Source organism: Panthera onca, chromosome D2 (assembly GCF_046562875.1).
Source record: "Panthera onca isolate mPanOnc1 chromosome D2, mPanOnc1 haplotype 2, whole genome shotgun sequence".
Lineage (NCBI taxonomy): Eukaryota > Metazoa > Chordata > Mammalia > Carnivora > Felidae > Panthera > Panthera onca.
The window spans coordinates 14,274,559-14,290,430 of record NC_138349.1 but is presented as its reverse complement, the minus strand read 5'-3'; the positions used below and the strand labels follow the sequence as shown (position 1 = coordinate 14,290,430).

General features: G+C 42.4%; 1 protein-coding gene across 4 annotated transcripts in view; it reads right to left on the bottom strand.

Annotated features, from left to right (window-relative positions):
- Positions 1 to 15,872, bottom strand: part of SHTN1 (shootin 1) — a 100,923-nt gene that overhangs the window by 72,403 nt on the left and 12,648 nt on the right. For all 4 annotated transcript variants that reach the window (XM_081790460.1, XM_060641386.3, XM_060641385.3 and 1 more), the window contains exons 2-3: positions 13,635 to 13,687; positions 2,665 to 2,725 (exon numbers count right to left, since the gene is read on the bottom strand). In XM_081790460.1, coding sequence (XP_081646586.1) covers positions 2,665 to 2,725; positions 13,635 to 13,687 — 114 coding nt within the window. The remainder of the gene's footprint in view (positions 1 to 2,664; positions 2,726 to 13,634; positions 13,688 to 15,872) is intronic.

Genomic DNA, 15,872 nt, shown 5'->3' with positions numbered 1-15,872 from the left:
CTTTACTTACTTCTCCTCGCACAGGAATCTGCCTTCATAGGGAACATGGCTTTGCTAGGCAGTGATGCTCCTCGTGCAGGAAGACAGGAGGAAGGCTCAGGAAGAGCTGCACGGAAATCTGGACGAAACCTGCTAGAAAGAGCACGCTGAGCCGGGACGGTAGAGCCCTCCTGTGGAACAGAGCTCCTCCTAAACCTGGTTCAGCTGCTCTCTTCTGCACTCGGAGAACGAGGTTTAGCAGGTAAACGTTATAGGCAGGCAGATTTCCGCTTAGCACCCAAAGAAACTTTCCCTGTCCGAAAATGAAATCGTGAACTAACTCCTGTCCTCTTAACACTGAAGGGCACTCTGGCCGGGGCAGTGAATGAGATGCTGGCAGCAGCAACTAATATTTACGGAGTCCTTGAACTCTAACGCCAGGCAATGCATTCAGCACTTTTTACATGAAGTATCTCATTTATTCCTTGAACAGCCTGTGAGGCAGGATCATTTATCCCAATCTCACGAATGCGGAAATCGTTCAGGGTTAGGTGGATTGACACCAAAGGGCGCTTTTTACGGGTGGTAACTGAGGCATTCCCTTCCAAACCTGAACTTCCACCCTCAGTTCAAAGGTCATCGACCACAGTCGTAATGTTTTAACAAATATTCAAAGTTTTCTTCCTCCCCATTTCCTGTTCTTTTGAGACGAGTCAAGAGTCAGCACTGTGTTTTCCTGTCATCCAAGCTTTAAGGTTGAGCTGACTTAGAAAAGTGACAAATTAAATGAAGACAGCAATAAAGATTGTTGTACTAACCTTTCAATGGATTCTTTCAGGCTTTGAGCTGCTCGTAGGGAAAAGTGTGAATTTTTAAAACTATCAAAGGCATTTAGAGAAAAGAGACAAAGAGGGAAAAAGAAATAGATGAGAGCAGTTTATGTGTTACTCTAAAGGTAGGCTGATTTGGGGGGAAGCCCCTTCCACATGTGCATAACACAAGAGGCAAAATGCCTACTACCTACCCGACCGAAGCATTTTATGGTAAGTCCAACCACAAGAACTTGAATTATTCCCGCTACACACAGCATGCCAATCCGCTATCAAGAGTTAACTCAAGAACATGAACTGGTAACGCTGCCCGTGGCATAACCCTTTCGGCGTGACTTGGTGTTAGAACATCCCATTAATTCTGCATCAGGGAAGAAGAAAGTCCTACACCCGCTGCAATTCACACATTCACAAATAAGACATATTTCTGTCATAGCGTACTGGCCTCCAAAGATACGTAACATCAACAATATTCCCCTGAGATTTGGTTACAGCCAGACCCTTGAAATAACCTGGCTATTGAAATTAACGATAATGCTGCATTTTTATGGCTGTTTAACCTTCAGCAAGAATAAACTGCTTTGTTGTGTAGTTACCCAGTCAACATTTTATGATACAATCAAACAGCCTAATGCCGCATCTGCAGAAAGATGGAAAAGCTCTTGCTTCCAAGGGAGAGGGTCACTCTTCCTGCTAAGGTCTGGTCCTCTTCCCATGACATATTTCCTTCTGCCCCTTCTGAGTGCGACCAGATATATTCTATCTTAGGGGATAAGGTAATAACAGATTTGGATAAGGGCGCCTGAGTGGCTCAGTCGGTTAAGCGTCCGACTTCAGCCCAGGTCATGATCTCGAGGGTTGTGGGTTCGAGCCCTGCGTCGGGCTCTGTGCTGACAGCTCAGAGCCTGGCTCCTGCTTCCGGTTCTGTGTCTCCCCCTCACTCTGTCCCTCCCCTGCTCACACTCTGTGTCTGTCTCTCAATAATAAATAAATGTTAAAAAAATTTTTTTTAAATAACAGATTTGGGTCACATACAAAAATAAGACCATAGCAGAAATTTAGATGGTTACAGCTTTTATGGGCATATGACTTTCCCTGGTGAGACAGGGCCATTTCAAACATGCAAACTCTTAAAAAAATGTGTAAGTTCTGTGAACTAGAATTCCTTTCCTATGAATTAAGGTAAGAGACAAATCAGACCACTCTAAAGATGTGTAAGAATACTTGACGTGGCATTATTTAGGCTATCTAAAACTCCAAAACAATCCATCATCTGTCATTGAAAAAAAAAATGTTTAAATAAATTATGGTACGATCATATAAGAACCTAAGATGGACAACAATTAAAACAAATACTAAAACAAATTAATATAAAAACAAATTGAAACAAATATACATCTCTACTGACATGCAAAAAATACACCGTTTCCTGAAAAGAGCAGGCTGCAAAACTAAATGCAAAGCATGGCTTTACTTTTTGTGGACACACATATTGCCTACAGACAAAAGACCAAGAAAGAAAGACTATAAAACACTAACGCTGCCTTTTCTCAGAGTCAAGATAACAAGTAATTTTTGTTCTCCTTCGACTGTTCTACATAGTAAAATTTTTTCATAACAAGGGCAAACTGTCTTTTATAATAACATACTCATAAAACAATAACGCTCATTGCATCTGTTTGAAAATTACAGTAATGCCAGGACATTGTGGGGGGGGTGGCAAATGGGAGGACAATTCTTGCTTTCTTGGATACTCAATGCGGCGGCAACGAAACACAGGGGCCGTGCCTACCCACATAATCCCAAAACACAGTTGGGGTGTGTTTACAATAATTCCAATGAAAGGCTTACATACTTTTCTGAAATTCCTCCAGTTTTTTAACAGCTTCATCTCGTTCTTGCCTAATTTTGTCGCACTGAAATGAGAAAACACGGAAACGTTAAATTTTTATCACAAGCTTGCCTAATTTTGTCACACTGAAACGAGAAAACACGGAAACGTTAAATTTTTATCATAAGCTTGGGAAGGCAAAAAAGAGCAAACTTACAAACAGTAACAATTTTATGAGAAGAAAACGAAAATTTAAAACCTTTAAGAAGCACTCACGGTCACATGGTACTTATTCTACTCAGTCGCATGGTCTTTGTACCATTTGTATCTGGCCACTTTCCTTGGACCTTCTAAGATAATGAGTCATCCTCCTGCTCGTTATCTCCTCAGGAACGGACCCATTTAACATCCTTGAGTTCAAATCACTCTTTTAAGAGAATATATGTGCCTCTTTTTAAGTGGGTATTTGGCTAATACAGTGAACACCCCCCACATCTGCAGCTCAGATTCCCTGAAACTGGATAGGAACGATCTCTCCAGAACTATTCAGAACACCTGCGCACAACCGGAAGTGACGACACTTGAACACAAACTGCTGCCCTGCGTCCCTTGAAACCTTCACTCAGGGAAAAAGATATCCTTGCATCCTCAGAATTCTACAGAGAAGGTAGCAAATTAAAATAAGAGAAGACAAAATATTCCACAATAAGCATGTGTCATTGACAAACTATTTTTTAGGGTTTTTTTGTGGGGTTTTTTTGGTTTTGGTTTTTAGAGAAAGAGAGCGAGTACAAGCTGGGGAGAAGGGCAGAGGGAGGGAGAGGGAGAGAGAGAGAGAGTGGGGCTTGATCCCACGACCCTGGGATCGTGAACTGAGCCGAAATCAAGAGACTTAACGCTCAACCAACTGTGCCACTCAGGTGCCCCAAGAAATTTTTAGTTTTAAAAGGTGGGAGGACTCACTGAAAAGACTAGGAGGAGTAAGACCTTAAAAGGCAAAAATAACTTTTAAAGCATGAGGACCTTCCAGTGTGTCTGGTATAGAAACAAGCATCCCTTAGTTTTACAAGCCCTGAAGGTATTAATGAATGCTATAAAAGCCTCACGTTCATTATGAGGACTGATGCGACTTACCCATGAGTTTCACAAACCGGGTTAAGTATAACACATTTCAGAAAGATTTTCATCGTAGGTGTCTAAAACTTTAAAAAGTTATTTTTAACTATTAGAGTGAGAATTAATTTCTGAGTTTTCTGGGACTACTCTAATACCATTACCAGAGGGTCATGTGGATAAAGCACAACTTTCAATTATATTTGAATCCTACCGTGCCAGATAAACATATTGGGATTTCATGCCTTTGGATATTTTCCATTTCCGTTTACAATGGTTAAAAAGTCATGATGCCACTGATAATTTGGAAAGCCCAAATAAAGACAGTGAGATAGTCTCATCCATCAGACTCGCAAAAACGGAAAACGTTTGTTCTCAGGAGTTAGAAAACCCTCACACACCGCTGGTGGGAGTGTCAACTGGCATAACAAACTACCAAAACTGAAAATGCACGTACCCTGTGACTCGGCAATTCCACTTTTTCTTTAAAGACTTTATTTGCAAGTAATCTCTACGCCCAACGTGGGGCTCAAACGCACAGCCCCGAGGTCAAGAGTCGCGTGCTCTTCTGACTGAGCCAGCCAGGCGCCCCTGAAATTCCACTTCTAGATTCTGTTACTGGAATCTCTAGTACAAGCCGATCTGTACATACATGTTCGACATTTATAATAACAATAAATCATGGTGTTTTCACATAACACACTAGACACCAGTGACAGCGAATGCACGTGAGCTCTGTGTCAACATATACTGCAAAAGCCATAATGGCAAATAAAAGGACTCGGTGCACAAAAGAAAAAAAAAAGGGACTTGATGCACATATACCAAAGTATACCTTAAGCGGATAAAATCACTTTACATACTATGCTATAGTATACTATAAATGTACATTTCACAATACATATGGCATATATAAAACATATAAAAACACATAATAAAAGGACACGTACACAATTTATCATGGCAGTTGGCTCTTAAAACAAGGAGGGGAAGGGGCCCAGGGCAGAGCGACACGGGGAACCTTCGATTTTACTTGCAGCATTCTTTTTTAGTTAAAAAAACAACAACAACAACATTTAATTCTGTGAGGGCCATATTTGTTACATCAATCTCTGCCCTTTTCTGTGCTTTTAAAATATTTTTCTTAATTAAAAAAAATTAAGACATAAACAGTTCAGCCTCCCCTTTAAAATGTCTCAGGAGGGGCGCCTGGGTGGCTCAGTCGGTTAAGCATTCGACTTCGGCTCAGGTCACGATCTCGCGGTATGTGAGTTCGAGCCCCATGTCGGGCTCTGGGCTGACGGCTCAGAGCCTGGAGACTGTTTCAGATTCTGTGTCTCCCTCTCTCTCTGACCCTCCCCCGTTCATGGTCTGTCTCTCTCTGTCTCAAAAATAAATAAACGTTAAAAAAAAATTAAAAAAAAAAAATGTCTCAGGAACTGAAACTTAAAAAAAAAAAAAAAAAAAAACCAAAACCAAAAAACCTATGTCCATTCATTTGGGGAAAATCCATTCTGGCAAGAGTGCACGAAAGAGGCACTGGTGTTAAATCAGCAAGGCTGTTTACTAAATCCTGACTTACACCCTCCTGAAGAGGGATCAGCCCAGACCATTTCCTTGAGGAGAAGGCATATTCTTTCATTAAGGTCTTCTTCAGGAATTTCTCCTCTGTGGGAGGGGAACTAATGCCGTCTAATTGAGTTTCAAGTTACAACTTAACAGATAAACTGCATTCATTCATTCATTCATTCATTTTGGTGTTTACAATTCTAAACACTAGAGTTCTGGATTCTCAAATAAGCTTTGTTAGATCTTTCCCCCCAAAGGGACGGAATGCTTAGCTAGCCAGCTGTTTCAGGAATGTTCTTCTTGTTTTCTAGAATGAGGCTTCTGTTTCTGTGGAACCACCCCGCCACCCTGCAAGTCGGCACACCCACCTCCAACAACTCACAGTTTAGTCTAAATGAGCATAAGCGAAACATAATTTCTGACTAGACTTACATGCCTGAGTTATGATTGCCAAGTGAAATAGATCTGATGCTTTCTTTCCAGTTAACTTCATGTTTCTTAATCTGACATTTCTGAAAGGTGTAACATGCCCTGTGAAAAACCGTCTTCATCTAAGATTTGGCACTTGGGCATGTTGTCCCTGACTTAATACCACTTGGATTCTTCTATATCTCTCTCCAAGCTCCACCTGAAAGAATCAAGGTGAATTTAATTCTTCCCTAAATCAAAAACCAGGGTTGGGGTGCCTGGGTGGCTCCGTCGGTTAAGCAGCCGACTTCGGCTCAGGTCATGATCTCGCGGTCCATGAGTTCGAGCCCCGCGTCGGGCTCTGTGCTGACAGCCTGGAGCCTGTTTCGGATTCTGTGTCTCCCTCTCTCTGACCCTCCCCCGTTCATGCTCTGTCTCTCTCTGTCTCAAAAATAAATAAACGTTTTAAAAAAAAAATCAAAAACCAGGGTTTTCACTGAGATGTGAACATTAAACACGATAGCATTCTGCCTACTGGGATTTGAAAAAGACCACCGACAGACATCACACACAAACCACCCGTGCAGGTACCATTTACTGGTCATGAACCACACATGCCAATTTTAGGTGGGCTTATACCATTTCCCCAGAAGTAAAGCTTTATGCCCATGCTCTCCACTCATAAGGCCCAGGTAGACAGGCTTTGGTTAATAACAGGTCTCAGTATCCCAGTCTTACTCTAACGTGCCAGGAACCGGTTTCTACCGTCCGGCCATATGTTTTTAACACGACCCCTACAGGCATCACCAGAGGATTCAGAAGCGTCTCCCAAACCCAGCTGTATTCTAGCAGGGGTCTTCGTGTGGCTTTGCTTTCTATTTTCTGCAACCACATTATGATAGAACTGGCAGCCACAGAATTTACCATCTGCTATGGATACTGAAAGGGGTGTGTGTTGCGGGGGGAGGGGGAATCTACACATGCGGCAAATGCAGCTGACTTACTCCAAACCAGAGCTGAACAAAATATGAAGGACATACCCCTTTACTTAAGCAGAAACCCAAATATCCACTTATCTTATCATTTTAGGTGAACCCCAAAAAATACCTTGTAACCTTTCTCTCATTCTACCCACAGAGGGAAGTTAGCAAGGATTCTGGGCCTTTTTGGGAGAATGTTGCGTCTTTATGTCCTGCAGAAGCCCCTCACCCACCCAACCCCTTCCTCTACCCTGCCCACACAGCTGCAGCATTTGTAGAAACTGTTTCTTTTTGTGTGAGAATTGCTCATGGAGACTTTGCAATAGCAACAGATGTTCCTGGGCCCACGTCACTTCATTATGATGCCCAACGACTCTCTGTATAGCCGGCGGCTGGGGTAGAACCCAGCAGCACGAGGGCTGACTGTGTTAAGCTAGCTGGATGACATGAGGTCGATTCTAGAGTCTCTATATTGGCTCTTTATGAAGTGGTGAATTAGCCAGAGGTTGGCCTTGCTGGTTTTGAATATCAGAGGCCCTGGCCTCAATGTGCGAAGGCCTGGCTCTGTTCCACGAATGTTCCTTGAGCCTCGTCCAGGCAGATACCTGGCTTTTGAAACGAAACCAGCATTTCAAAGCACTTAGCAGAACGATGTGCAGAGGTAAGTCTCTCCAGGGTGAACTGGCAATCCCTCCCTCCCCCCACCAAAACGGGCGCCTCCCTTCCTTCTCCCTCACACATCAACTGTTTATACAACAGTACCTGCTTCACGGGGCTCAGCAGAAATACAGAGAACTGTGGTAGACACTAAGCTTTCTTTACGTGTCACTGTGTGTATATCTGAGGCAAGAAAAGTCCCAATATTCTGAATTGTGTCTAACTTCCACTAACATAAACATTCATGTTTATCTCCACGGTACACAAATTCAGTGCAGGGTTGCCAGCCTAGACAGAAAGGCACGTCTGGGACCCAAGAAGGGCGCACACACACTGCACGCACACAACACGAACAAAGTAGGCAATCCACACAAGACAACTACCTTAGTTGACTGAATGAGACTTCTAAGCAGGTGTCTCCTGTAATCACCGAATGCCTCCATTTCCTTCCTCCAAGCACTGAACAAATTACCCCTACAGCACCCACACGTGCCAGGCACTGTGTTAAGCACGGGGGCGGAACGGGGGGGGCGGGGGGCACGTAACAGCACGCTCTCACGAAACCTGCAACCTACCCAGAAAGAAGCAATTCATAAAAACACTTGCTAGAATGGGACAAACGCTGTACAAGGGGAACACATAGCAGAGGCTATAACACCAGATCTGAGAAGGAGGCAGCCCTCCACCGTTTTTACTTCTTTTTCTTGAAGTTCACTCCTTTTACGCCCAGTTACAACACTTAAAAGTTGAAGCATGCACGGCAGCAGAATGGTGCCTATTTACCTGTTTTGGGATCTCTGGCGATGAACTTGGATAATGGTGGGGAGAGTCTTCCACCTGGGGAAGCTGGGCTAGAACGTGCCTGGGCTTCTCCTTAAAGAACACAGTAACTGAACTCATTCCCCCTCACATGGGATTCCCCTCACCCTCCTTCTCTTTTGGTGGCGTTCTTTCTTCCAATTCAAAGTTCTTTCCCTCCAATTTTCACAGGCAATAAAGCAGTAGCTGCCCCCTGAAGCTGTCGTACAGCATTCTCCAAATTCTAGGTATTGTGTGTTCGATGGAAACACATGTCCTCAGAACAGAGATCCTTGCTCTTTGTTTCTGGATAGATTGCTGTTAATAAGAGACTCATTTTCACTTTCAAACTGCTAAGTAATTACTTTTTCTCTGGCACAACCACTTGCCACTCTGTTCTAAAGAAACTGCATGTATGTGGATGTATTATGCATGAACAGTTAGCATAATGGATGCGTATCTCGCTCTTTAGAGTGGCTTCTTTACTGATTTTTTTTTAATAAAATACTTTGGGACCTTCACCTCTGAAATTTACACAAGAGAAAGAAATGCTAACAATAGAAAACGGGAGCCAAGATGCAAACAGTATCATATATCTGGCTTCTTGAAACGTAAGTCTTGGAAAGTGTCTGTCTCATTCCCTTTCATTCATTGTTCCTGGCAAGCTGACAGAGCCGCCTGATGCACTGTGACAGTAGCTCATCCAAACGGCTTCTAATCAGCCACTTAAACATTTATTCATTTCAAAACTCAATCTCAAGACACAATATTAAATATAAATACTTACTGTTTAAAGGCAGACATTCTTCTATTATACAGATTTCCTTCTTTTTACACACACACACACACACACACACACACCCGCCACCCTGAGAAATGTGAAAGCTATTCCATTAAAAGCTCAGTGAGGCTTCGCCCCCCCCCCGCCCATATAGGAAAAAACCCCAAACAATTATGACAAAGATCCTGAATGAGTCATAAGGAGAATGCCCTTCGACTGTGGAAGCATTAGAAGCATGACTAATGTGGTGCCTGCTTCCCGAGCAAACGACCACATTTTATTTGACTGATCCCACAATACATCATCTTCTATTTGTCCATACCTCAAAAAAACAGATTTGGAAGGGTCGTGGGCTTCCACGTGACAGGCTTTCTTGCTCTTTAACATACTGTTGGCAATGTCGTTTAGCAACTAGGCCAAAAAATTAGAGAAAGTAGCACCCTTTCCATAAAGGCACGTTGGGGACCCTTTTTACACTTTAACCCAACCCCATACAGCTTACTTGTACGCTCTAGAATATTCTGATAATAGTTTTGGTTGAGAAAATGCAATCAGTACATAAGAAATACACACAGATATTTTGTTATAAAGAAGTCAACAATTCTGCTTGGGAGAAAGTTGGAGAAGCCTTTGAAAAAAATAAGGGACACGTGAGCCAAGAATTAAGAGCTGGTAAGACTTTGTCACACGGATGAGGGGAGGATCCTTATCTTTTCGTCCTTTTCCCATCCCACCCCCAGGCCCCAGGCACTCACAGCACAATTTATCCAAGTTATTTGTCCACTTCCTGTGTCCCTCGTTCGAGTTGTTTCACTCGAGAGTGGGACCTTCGTGCATTTTTCTTTATATACTCCAGGACTCAGAAGGCATTCAACAAAAAGTCTTCCCTCTCAAACAGATTTTGATTCCATCCTCACAATGAGAAAACCCACAAAATGAGCAACATTCCATTTTTCTTAAATAAGGACACCTGCGAAGGAAAAGATCATCGAAAGACCGGCCCACCCCTCCAGGTCTCTCCTCTTACCCTTGGCACACCTGTGCCAGAATCTACATGCACACACACTCACACACGTGAGTCTTCTGACGTTACGATTCACTCGCTATTTAACTTTCAGTTTTTAGAAACTGAAACTGTACTTAAAAACACAGACCTATCGATGGTCGAGATAAACGATCCAGAAAAGTATGGAGTCTGATAACTGGCTGTGGAAAATTCATGAGCTAACAACAAAGAACTACAAATAAAACCAAGACCTTGGTGGAGAAAGTCAATCAGCTCCCGTAAGTTTACCTGCTTCAGAAAGAACATTTGTGGTCAGAAGACCCACACAGGAATCTAGACTCTGTCAAGCTCTCGGGGTCTGTTCTCTGCACTGGAGCTGACACAGAGCTGTCTGGAGTATTGGACGAGGAAGACAAGTGAGTGTGCATGGCCCATAGTAGCTTCTCAACAAACACAGCCGCTTAAGCAACTGCCGGCTCTGAAGAGACATGACGTCTCTTGGAGGAGACTCCAAACAGAGCATAAAAATATCTTACCCCAAAAAAATCACACCCATTGTCTCTTCTCATTGATAAGGTTCGTGACCTAGCAACAAAGACAGACTGGAGGTGGACACGAAGAAGGGAGAAACAACTTGCAATGTGTTTCTTTTGGTCCCTTCCACTTGTGCAAAATTCCCCCGCGGTCAAATTAAATATGGCAAAAGGAGTTTTACTTTAATTTCCTCTCCTTGACTAATTTTAAACTCTGCTCTGGGTCTGCTAGGTAAGGACGGCCATGTGTATTTGCGGATAGGGATGGGACAAAGCTCACTCAGGCAGGCACAAGAAAGTGCTTTGCCAGAGAAAATGGTGTTCTCCATTTACCACCGCCAGAACTAACGCTGCTTTTACTCATTCTGTGCTGCATAAAAGGCTTTTATTATATGCTTCCCTCCTTTGTAATACAGCCCCCCTTTTTTGGAAAAAAAAATTTCAATAATAAACCTGTTAGCCTTTTAACAGAAGATGAACAGAACGCGATGAACTTAAAACCACTCTGTGTTGTTTTACCCACCACCACAGCGTTCCATACTGCTTCCATTTTTTTCTTCCTGTTTCTGTTAATAGTTATTTTTAAAGTATTAGAACGGAAGAAGGTCAGTAATGCATACAGATGTTACAAAAGTATCGGGCCACACTGCGTGTAGAGAAACATGGAAATAGTTAATGGGTGGGGGCGTCTGGGTGGCTCGGTCAGTTAAGCGTCTGACTCCGGCTCAGATCATGATCTCATAGTTCGTGGGTTCGAGCCCCGCGTCGGGCTCTGTGCTGACGCTCAGAGCCTGGAGCCTGCTTCGGATTCTGTGTCTCCCTCTCTCTCTGCCCCTCCCCCACTCACACACTGCCTCTCTCTCTCTCTCTCTCTCTCTCTCTCTCTCTGTCTCTCCCTCTCTCAAAAATAAACATTGAAAAAAATTGTTTAATAAAAACAAAGAAATAGTTAAAGGGCAAAAGTAATTTATAATCCTTCTTTTACCAAATGCATATTACCTATAATTCCACTTGTGCAACAGATGGTTCACTTGAAGCCTCACCACAGAAGGTGGCTCTCCGTGAAATAACCATCACCTCCACCACCAACAGATGTTTATAGAACATCTACTATTTTGGGGGCAATGCTAGGTCTACATGTAAGCAACAATTAAAGGAGGAGAAGAAAAAAAACTTATTCTTCTGCCTCTTATGTTATTCATTTTCTTCTATATTCTTCCTTCTCTGTCCCATGAAGACACTTGTTTGCTTTCTCTCCTCAGATCTTCTAGGTTAAGTCAAAGAGTTCTCCTGAATGAACCCTTCCAATGTGTCTTGTTCTTCCCCTCCTGGGCCAGGAATGCCAACAGAAGAGGCTCAACTGATAAAACAGACTCGACTGATAACTTCTTGGCTCTTTCTCCCGCAGCTGGAAGATGGTTGGGTCTCTTGGGGAAAGATGCTCAAGCCACGTGGCCTAAGCAGCAGGCACTGGCTCCACCCCCAAATCACGGGGCTTCAGGGAACCAGGATCTAAGCACAAGCTCCCCACCGGTTGGCATCCTCAGGACATCTGCGAGTGTGGGTGGTTATTGTGTTGGAATTAGGAATCTTGTCGAACTGTTTTTCTGGAACTTTCTTACCACATGAGAGATTCATGCACCAACCACTTTCTGTCACAGAGATTTTCATCACCCCCATCTACCATTCCCTAAATCACCTGACGGAAGGAAGAGAAGAAACTCAAGATGTCACAGAACATCAAGGATTTATTTACAAATGAGCAAAGGAGCCTTAAAAGTAGGTGAAAAATAATGATCTAAAAATCCGCTTTTATATGAACTAGAGTTCATACTATTAATACCACCAATCATACAGGTAGCAAATTAATATGAGTGAAAATTTTAAATACAATTAAGAACCCAATAAATACCCTCAAATAGGCCACAAGTTTACAAACATTTGCCAATTTTCATTACTTATCTTATTCTCAAATGTTAAAGACAAGGTCTCATGATTTACAGCCATGATGACCATCTTCTTCAATAACCACAAACAACATGTTTTATGAATTTTCCACCACAGACATGTTTTGAAATATTCGTTCTGTCAAACAAAGTAATTTCTAAGCATAAATTTTGTTTCTATCTAAAAACAACAGGGGTGCCTGAGTGGCTCAGTTGGTTAAGCGTCCGACTTCGGCTCAGATCATGATCTTGCAGTTCGTGAGTTCGAGCCCTGCGTTGGGCTCTGTGCTGACAGCTCAGAGCCTGGAGCCTGCTTCAGATTCTGTGTTTCCCTCTTTCTCTGCCCCTCCCCCACTTGTGCCCGGTGTCTGTCTGTCTGTCTCTCTCTCTCTCTCTCCCAAAAATAAACACTTAAAAATTTTTTAATAAAAAATAAAAATAATAATAATAATGATGGACAGTTCTGCCCTCTCCTACTTTTCATTTTAATTCAGCACTCTCCTTTTTTTTTTTTTTTTTAACGCAGACCTCTCTTTTGTCCCCTCCTTAAATTTACAGGGTGAGAAAAAAAGATATATAAATAAATATTCATAAATCTTAAATGGACCTGTGCGGAGACATATAGGTAAGTAGTTTATAAAGGTAAGTAGAACTCAATTATTTAAGTTTCAAAATAAAACTCCAGAGCCCCTGAAAATATTCACCAGGCACTACCATCTTCTTAGCGAGTGATTTTCAACTTCCGATATATTATTCACATTCTGAGAGGAAACAAGCATCAAAAAGGTTTATGAAAGATGGGCTAAACGACCAACAACTAATGCCAAGGAGTACCCTCCAGAATCTACCACGTCTGAGCCCCAGAGATAAATGCCTCCCTTTCAATTCCATCACTAGATCCCAAATCTGGTTGTCAGGAAAAAGTACAGTTCTCGGGGGCCCGGGATGCTTGGCCTGGTGCCTTGCGGCACATTTAGCCGTGTACTTAATCGCCCAGAGCAGCGCCCACTGTGGCATGCTGCTAGTCTTTACCATCTGGAGCCTGGAGTTGATATTAGCTTGAACCACACATGCAGGAGAAAAGAAAAAAGAAAAAAAAAAAAAAAACCTCTCATTCGCATTTAACTGAAATTGGTGGCAGAACAATGCGCCATGCCGTCTAGGCTTTTACACATGGAAGAAAGGAAAGGGTAGAGTACAAACCTTCTCCTTTGTTTTCTGGTTCTCGGCTCGGAGGTCTTCATATTCGCCTATGGCTAAAAGGAGAAAAAAGGAAAGCAGCATTATAACACTATCAGAAGTTTACTGTAGGAAAACCCTGGACCCAATTAACCTCTGTGGTCTGTGTACTAGGTTGGGGGTGGGGCAGAGAAGAGGCCGCAGAAGAGTCTCTGAAGACCACGGGGGAGGGGAAGGGGGAAAAAAAAGTTACAGAGAGGGAGGGAGGCAAACCATAAGAGACTCTTAAAAACTGAGAACAAACTGAGGGTTGGTGGGGGTGGGAGGGAGGGGAAAGTGGGTAATGGGCATTGAGGAGGGCACCTGTTGGCATGAGCACTGGGTGTCGTATGGAAACCAATCTGACAATCAATTTCATATTTAAAAAAAAAGAGAGAGAGAGAGACACCACAGCAGCTGTGAGCCCACCAGGCCAACTTTCGGCTCTCCCTAGGTCACAGAAAGACCTAGGAGCCATAAGTGACCTAGGACAAATCACTTCTCTTTGATGCTCAGCATTTGGGCCTGTGAGAGGAGACAGGTGGGTCCTCCGTGAAGTTCCTTCCAGCACTGTTAGTCTGTGGGGCTGTGATCAGAGGTTTCTTTTTAAAATCAGCCTCCAGAAAATAAAGTAGGCTTACACATTCGGTTCAGTGTCACACATCTGCTTTATTCACAAAGCACAAGATTTATGCCATGAGCATAAAACTAAGAACAACTATTTTCAGGCACTGCAAAGGTCATTGATTAGCAAGACATGACCAGATATCAGCCAGATTCATTTCACTACGTTGGAAAAATATGTGAACGGTTGGGAAATATTTCCAACTATGTGAGAAAACAGCAGCCTATTATTGAAAATCCTCTACTGCCAGGAAAATAAAGTAGCCTGAACCCCCACATCCACCTTCTGGCCAAAGCACCATTCTTAGATATCCTCACGGTTGAGAATACGAGGTTCACAGCTTATGATGGGAGGAAAGAGCATGACCCACGATTAAGGATGGAATGAAATGTACAAGGTGGGCCTAACAGAGCCGGTACCTGTTCCCGGACCAGTGCCCCGACTGGCGCCACAGAGCCAGGGCATGCCCAGATTGCATTTTTGTACTTTTACTTTAAAAACATTTTCATCGGGATGTGTCTACAAAAAGGTCAGTTGTTTGTTTGTTTGTTTGTTTGTTTGTTTGTTTTTTAAAGGACAGAGTTTCCTATTTCCATGAATAACCCAAAGATAGAAAAAAATAATCAGACATCAGTGGCTTCAAGAACATCCCAGATAATTTGGTCATTAAATCCAGGAGTGTAGGATTCTAACCACTGGAGCAGAGAACACCTCAAAAAACATACAATTCACATGGTGAAGTATATCCTCCATCAGTGATCCAAAGGGTTTAGAATAGCTAAGGCAATCACAGGACCACAACTTTAACACCCAACCAAATGAACAAATATTTATGGGATTACACCACCAATGCCCAGAAGTTTTAGCGGCACTCTGTGACGCTCTAAATAAGAATTAACGGACCATTTTATTGAAGCCGAGAACAATTCTTGAGAATTAGCCCATAAAATAGCCGAATAGATACATGTAAAGATAACAGACCTTTTATAAAGAATTTCATTTTCAACAGAAAAGACTGGAGTGACCACAGAATGAAGTCCTATGCACACCAGCTCCTCCTCAGCCTCTACCACACAAAACCCAACCAATGGGTATAAACTAAATTTGTCCTCAGTTATGAAAAATCAACAAAATGACCCCCTCCTTTTTTAACAGAAAGCAACAAAACTAAGAGAGTCTAAAAATATGCACTTATGCATTGGGTAGTCTATGGTTGTGGTCCCAAATCTTATTACTGTATCTAATATTCTTTCAAAAACTAAATATATTTTACTGAGAGATTTTCGTTTACTTGACATTTAAAAGTATCTGCAGACGAAGTAGAAAAATCGAAACTGATTTACCACTCTTTTCTTGATGACCTACTTTACAGACGTACAAACAATAAAAGGCTTATAAAACCATGATCTCATATTGACATTAAGAATTTTTTTTCTATTTCAAACATTAGATAACAGCTTTGAAGCTTTTAAAAAATACCGATACTACTCTTCCATTTTCTGACCAATAGAATCCAGATGAAACACCACAGACTCCCAACTACCCTTCATCTATCATGACTTAATGGAAACCAAAGAAAATATGCTTTCTTGTGACCA